The sequence below is a fragment of the Poecilia reticulata genome, linkage group LG13 (assembly GCF_000633615.1).
Source record: "Poecilia reticulata strain Guanapo linkage group LG13, Guppy_female_1.0+MT, whole genome shotgun sequence".
Lineage (NCBI taxonomy): Eukaryota > Metazoa > Chordata > Actinopteri > Cyprinodontiformes > Poeciliidae > Poecilia > Poecilia reticulata.
In genome coordinates, this window is record NC_024343.1 from 31,488,332 (window position 1) to 31,495,665 (window position 7,334).

General features: G+C 42.2%; 1 protein-coding gene across 1 annotated transcript; it reads left to right on the forward strand.

Annotated features, from left to right (window-relative positions):
* Window positions 1–1,189: 1,189 nt before the first annotated feature.
* On the forward strand, window positions 1,190–5,883 carry foxa3 (forkhead box A3). Its single transcript, XM_008426578.2, has 2 exons — window positions 1,190–1,588; window positions 3,667–5,883. Exons 1-2 carry the CDS (start codon window positions 1,517–1,519, stop codon window positions 4,945–4,947), a joined length of 1,353 nt encoding a protein of 450 aa, XP_008424800.1. The 5' UTR covers window positions 1,190–1,516; the 3' UTR covers window positions 4,948–5,883.
* The last annotated feature ends 1,451 nt before the right edge of the window (window positions 5,884–7,334 follow it).

Consider the following 7,334-nt stretch of genomic DNA (forward strand, 5'->3'; position numbering starts at 1 on the left):
TCCTCCTCTTCCTTTTTTGTTGTGTTTTGTTCCGCACTCGCGACCAGCTGCAGCAGGGAGGCGGACATGAAGGAAACCCCGGCGTAACGCGGAATACACATCCGGCCTGGGAGCAGACGGAGGCCGTGAATGTCAATGCTTCGGCCTTAATGGGCACTGAATGGAGACGGAGCTGATGCGCATGCGGGAGGCCAGCGGGATTAGGGGAAAATCTGCATAACCAGCGGTTTATGCCTGTTGATGACAGAAAGATTGTGGGGGTTTTGTGGGAACATTGTTGTGATCAGGTCTCATGCAACCACGGAGAACAGAGAAAACATGAGTTACAGGTGAAAGTATTGAGGTATTTTTGGTTTTTAATCGCTTTCTTGAGTCTGCAGATCCACTTCATGACCTGCATCCAAACAACAGAAGATATGAGGTAGAAAACATAAGAGTAACACAACTCCAACATAGTTTTATTAAATTCAAAGTAGCCGTCCAAGAAATTACTCAAGTTAGAGTAAGACAGTATTTGGTAAAGCATCTACTCAAGTAACTGATCAAATGATGAATAATTTAATATTTAAAAATTACATCATCAGCAGGGCAAAATATAAAGCTTCATTGTTTTAAAGACAAAAACGACAATATTTCATATAATTAAAAAATAATAAAATCAGGCAAAATAACATTTTTCAAATCAGTTTCTTTCAATAAAAATAAACTTTAACTGCAGGTGTGTCTCTGAGTCTGGTGAATTTCTGGTTAAAACATGTTAGTTTTTCATTCAGTGGGAAGAAAATCCAGAAACTTACTCAAGTAAGAGTAGAAATACTTCATAGTAATATTACGTAAAGTACAGCGTAGTAAAAATACTCCTAAAATGTTCTTCTTCTTTTTTTTCAAACAAGTTACTCAAGTAAATGTAACTAGTTTGAACCCAACTCTGCAAACAGGCAACGTTTCACTTTATTTATCAGAAAGTTAACTCTGAGTTTTCAGGTTTCTTCCCCTGCTGACATCTCTCCCCGCCGGGCGGCCGCTGCAGCCGCCGGGCCAATAAACAGCACGCCAGGGGGCCACATCGGCCTTTCCGCGCGGCCCTTCCTGGATCCCGACGCGGCGTTGGGATCAGGGCGGAACCTGCAGGCGCCTTTTATAAGCGCAGGAGGAGACGCGCAGTTCCTCACTGTGTTTGCGCGCTGCGCCTCCGTCCCATCCAGAGCTGCGTCCCAACCGGCTCCCCGGCGGGAAGCGAAGACAAACGGGCCAGAAGAAGAACCCAGCGTCCCTCTGTAATTAATTAACACGATTCTGAAACAATGGATGAGTGAGAAAAATCAGAAAAAATCACTGAATTCCTCAGAGAAACGCCGCTAGCGCACCGAGGAAACTTTCTGCCAGGATTTTCCATTTGCTGAGGATTGTAATTTTCTTTTTTTAATACAAATATATATATATTTCTCCCTAAAAAAAACCAAACATAAACTACAGTTTTAGATATTTTTCTGCTTTCTGAAGACTTGTGTTGGGGATGTTGAGCTCTGTGAAGATGGAAGCGCACGATTTACCAGAGTGGAATACCTTTTACAGCGAGGCCAGCGAGGTAAAACCTGAGTTCACTCTTACATTTTCATCACGTTACTCAGAAATTATTTTTACTTTATTGTTACTTTTTCGTTTTTCTAAAACGCGGTGCAGCTCGGAGCCTTTTTGGGGGAAGACGGACACATTTGGTTTGCGCAACAGGAGTTCGACTAAAGTTTTTCGATTTAAGTAAAACAAATACTGAAGTGTAAAAAAAAAACCTAATTTGAATGTGTTCTAAATAATGCTTTAAGTAAGTAAATTATTTCAGATTAAAGTCCAGATAAATGTCTTAAACGGTAACGTTTATTTTAATATCTCCTACTTTTAAAAAACGTGATATTTACAGAGATGTTTTTTATTCTAAATTAAGGTGAAATGTTTAATTTGCAGCATAAATTTGCGCTTCACTAGCTCCCCTTGTTTTGTGTTTCCGATGCGGCTGAAAGGTCGCGACCGTCAGGTGTTAATGACGCATCTTTCCCCTCTTCCTCGCTAATTTAATTATTGCTAATTCCATCAGCAGCTTCGGCTCTCACCTCAGCCCTATGATGAAATTACCAAGAAAGAAAGAACCTGCTAATATTTAACCAATAATCAGTAAGCGGGGCTGCGATAGCCTTCCTTCCCGGCGGCAGATTTACGTCTCCAAAAACACCGACAACTTCCAATAAAGCCACCAGAATCACCTGTTTAAGTTACGTTTATAGGTGTTTTAGTTATATTTTGAGGTGTTTTTAGTTTTTTCTTTATTTGATTTGTTTTCCCATGGCGACAGAGGAGGAGACCGTCTGAGCGGAGAGGCACCGTGACGCGTCTTTTTACGCATTTTCAGGTTAACACGGCGGTGTGAAACCCAAGCACTGAGAGACTCATTGTGCATTGATAAGAGAGACTTTTCAGTTTCAAATCGCTGCTTCTATCCAGTCTGCTTCACATTAATGTGAAAATCCTGATAGTTTAAGATTAATTTGTACATAAAATCAAATTTAATCAATCAATAAATCAAGTTTATTTGTACAATTTCAGCAAAAAGGCATGACAAAGTGAATAAACAGTTATAAAAACAATATATAGTTAGAAATAATACATATTATCGACTGCCATCATCGATGCACATCGAATATGTTGCTCAATATTCCAGTTGTTATTTTTTTTAAATCAACTCTAAACCGGATGGGTTTATAAGAAAGTCAGTGTTTCGGTTGTTTTATAGTTTTCTGGAAGTTTTAAAGTTTCAACAGAAGCAAAATTTTCAGATTTGCTTCTGAAAAATGTGAAAATCTGTATAATTTTATAGATATAACCAACAAGAAGGCAGTTCAAGGGAGTGCATCAAGTCATAAAAAGCACTAAAACAAAAAGTCGTAAAAACAAGAATCAGTCACCAGTTTAGAAATCAGTAACAAACGTTACATATTCCAGTTATTACGGGTTAAAAATAACTCTAAGCAGGTGGGTTTTAAAGGAAGTCAGTGTTTCAGCTGCTTTGCAGTTTTCTGGACATTTGAAACAAACTTTTCACATTTGCTTTTGACAAATGTGAAAATCTTGAAAATTTTAGGTAATTTTGTAAATAAAACCAGCAGTTCAAATTAAATTTACATCATAGAAACACAAAAATGACAAGTCATAAAAGCAACAATCACCAGTTTTGTCAATTGCCATCATCAACATACGAATATGTCTGGAAGTTTCCCAGAAGCAACATTGTCACATTTGTCGATTGCCATCATTGATTATTTTGGTCAATATTCCAGTTCGTTTGGTTTCGGCTGTTTTGCAGTTTTCAGGAAGTCTGAACGTTTTATGGAAGCAAAATTTTCACATTTGCTTCTAATAAATGTGAAAATCTTGATAATTTTAGGTAATTTTTATAAATAAAACCAGCAGTGAGGCAGTTCAAAGGCTTTACATCATAAAAATGCAACAATAAACAGTCACTAATTGAGAAACGAGTGACAAATGTTACATATTGTCGATTGCCATCTTTGATTATGTTGGCCATTATTCTAGTTAGCAACCCAAACAGTCCAGATTTGTTGGTGAAAACCAGATTTTTGACACTAACCAGACGTCTCCCCCTCCCATATTCAGATGTATTCCTCTCCCAGCACCATGAACCCCGGGCTGGGCTCCATGAGCTCCATGAGCTACATCAACCTGAACCCGGCCACGGCCTCCCCGGCGGGCATGAACATGGCGTACCCCAGCTCCAGCCTCAGCAGCTCCTCCCTGGCCTCCATGGGAACCGGGCCCAGCCACATGTCTCTGTCCCCGGTGGCGTCCTCCCTGTCCTCCAGCAGCCTCACCCCCCTGGGCTCCACCGCCCCGGCCTCCCTGGGCTCCCTGTCCCACTACCAAAACATGAGCCAGTCCATGAGCCAGCTGGGGTATTCCCCCGCCGGCTCCCTAAGCCGGGCTGGACCCAAGGAGATCCCGCCGAAGCCGTACCGGCGCTCTCTGACCCACGCCAAGCCGCCATACTCCTACATCTCCCTCATCACCATGGCGATCCAGCAAAGCAGCAGCAAGATGCTCACCCTGAACGAGATCTACCAGTGGATCATGGACTTGTTCCCCTACTATCGCGAGAACCAGCAGCGCTGGCAGAACTCCATCCGCCACTCGCTGTCCTTCAACGACTGCTTCGTGAAGGTGGCGCGCTCGCCGGACAAGCCGGGCAAAGGCTCCTACTGGACTCTGCACCCTCAGTCCGGCAACATGTTCGAGAACGGCTGCTATCTCCGGCGCCAGAAGCGCTTCAAGATCGAGGACAAGGCAGCCAAGAAGGGAGCCAAGAACCAGGAGGGGGCGTCGGGGAAGGGAGACCGCCTGGGGGAGGATCGGAGTCCGACCGGCGGCTCGGAGGGGGCGGAGTCTGCCCACTCGGACAACTCCCACCCCAGCTCCTCCGACGACCAGCCGCACCAGAGGAACACTCTGGTCTCCCTGGACTGCCCCCCGCTGTCCTCCTCTCACCTCCACAGCCCGCCGGCCTCCTCCGCCTCCTCCTCCATGTCCCTCTCCGGATCCTCCCCCACCTCCAGCTCTCTCCTCCACTCCCAAACTTTGGCCGGCGGCTCCCACCTGCTGCCCAGCGCCATGCCGCCGCACATGGACCTACAAAGCGACCCGCTCAAGTCGCTGGACCCCCACTACAACTTCAACCACCCGTTCTCCATCACCAACCTCATGTCCAATGAGCAGAAGATGGACCTCAAGTCCTACCAGGACCAGTTCATGGCCTACAACAGCTACGCCAGCAGCTCGCCGGTGGGAGTCAAGCAGATCTACGACAGCTCCAGCCCGGCCGCCATGGACTCCGGAGCATACTACCAAACGCTCTGCAGCCGCTCGGTGCTCAACGCCTCCTAATAAGGACAAACACACACACACATTCACACACAGACCTTTCTGCAAACGGTGAACCAAGATGGAGGCCTCTCTTTCTAAAATGGACACCAAAGCTCTTCGAGGAACCGGAAACAAACTGTTTGCTTTTCTCAAAGAAGGAGACTGTGTGTAGTTACACAAGAAGCGATGAAGAAGATGCAGCTAACTACTTTCATTACAGGCAGAGTTATTCCAACACCATTTGTGGCGCCCGCTCTAGAGTGGCACCCCTACACTGCAAAAACACAAAATCTTACCACTTACTACTTAGCATTTTTGTTCTAGTTTATAGTGCAAATATGTCAGAACACTTGAAATAAGACAAAACTAACTTACAAGTAAATTTTAATCAAGAAAAAGGAGCTTGATTCAGTCAACAATTTTTGTTGAAAAAGTTCTAGTTCCACTGCATCGTTACCTAGCAACCCCAGCCAAACCCAGCCCGTTACCTAGCAACCCAGTTCCAGTTCCAGATTGTTTCACTTATTACATGGGAAACATGTCTCTTTAAAAGCGAAATAATCTGCCAGTGGAACTAGAGCTGTGTTGCTAGGTTACGAGTTGGGCTTAGCTGGGGTTGCTAGGCAACGGTGCGGTGGAATATTCTTTTTCATAATATTAAGGAATTACTGAATTAAAAGAAGCGCCTAGCCTATATTTTGCCGAAAAGTTGCTCATTAGTTTTGTCTTGTTTCAAATGTAATAAGATATTTGCGCTATGACTTGGAGCAAAAATACTTGGTGAGATTTTGTGTTTTTGCGTCAGATTCTGTCTCTGCAGGGCGAAAATTAAACCTGTATACAGTGTCAATAAAGGGAACACGCAGGGGGTTGAGGATGAGATTTGTGTCTATTTATGAAGGGAATAAATTTTAATATATCTTGCACTGGAAAAAGAAAACGGGTAATCCAACTTTTTAAAAAAATGAGTTAATTTGCTACAAGCAATCAAATTAAGTTTATTCAAGTAAATATATTAAGTTTATTAAGTTGTCAAATGTAAATAAAGTAAGCTTATTTCGACGTGAAACAAATTAACTCAGTTTTTTTTGAGCTGGAGCTCCGTTCTCTTTTTTTTTTCAGTGAAGTCGCGCCGGTTACAACCCAAAGCTCAATTTTCAGGTTACTGCTTCGGTAATTTCAGCGTTACAGCAATTTCTTTTTGCAAACCTTAAAGTCCTGATAGAATAAAACAAAGCAACTGTGGTAAGAAAAAGACTTTTTTAAAAATGTACAAAAAGTTGTTTTCATGGCCCAAGATGTTCATGTTGTTCCGAAAACATGGCGGCGAACAGTCAGTTACCGAAAAACGGAGGGAGAGATGCACTAAGAGGAGGATTTACATACAGTACTTTGCACTCTGGAGCTCCCACAGGCCAGGTGAGCTGATAGCGTGTGTGTTGGTGTGTGTGCATGTGTGTGTGAGTGTGTGTGTGTTACATCATCGCCCTCCTTGTGTCGGAACGGGGGCTGGGGGTGTCAAGTGACCCTCCGACGTCCAAAAAGTGCCTTTTCTTCAAACGCCTGCTGATCTGATAGGAGATCGATCTGCTGAAGGATTTTTCTTTTTGTTTTTTGTTTGTTTGTTTGTTTTTTTGCAGGAGTTTCAGGTCACATGATGTTTAAGTTTCAAACAGAAATGTCTTTTATTTAAGCTATGTTGCTTTACGAACTCTGAAAGTGTGCTGATATAATATATATTTTTGTTTCTTTGGTCTGTTTTTGTTGCTGTTGTTGGTGGTTTTACATGTGATTAAAATGATTCATTTTTCTTATTAAAAAAGGCAAAAATGTGGGGAAGAAATTGTGCATTTTTTTTATTTCTTTTTTTAAAATGAAAACGTTTTATGTGCAGGATTTCTTCTTTTTTTTTTTTTTTTCCATCCAGTCAATCAGTCTGGCTGCGTTTAGCAGCAGCTTGTTGAAACCAAATGACTGTGGAGTGCGACATGTCAGACTAAACACGCTCAGATCCCGCTGAGAGACTCAAAGCTCTTCGCTTCCGAGTCGGACCGAAGTTTCCCGAAAACTGACGACTTTTCCTGTTGACCCAACGAAAGGAAAACTAACAGAAGAAACTGCAAAAACAGAGAGGAAAAAATGCAGCAGAAGATGTTAAAACATGACAGAAATCTGATAAAAAATGTTTAAATGTTGCAGTTTTGCACTTTGAAACTGGTTTTTAAGTTAATCTCTTAAAAATATCAAACTTAGCAGTAGTAATTTGAAAATTAAAATTAAAAAAACAACTATAAGCTTTTATTTATGTTAAACCAGTGCACTAAAAAAGGAAACAAATTTTACTTGTAATCAAATTAATTTTACCCAAATATTACATTTATTAAGTTGTTGGTGTAATTTATTTACAT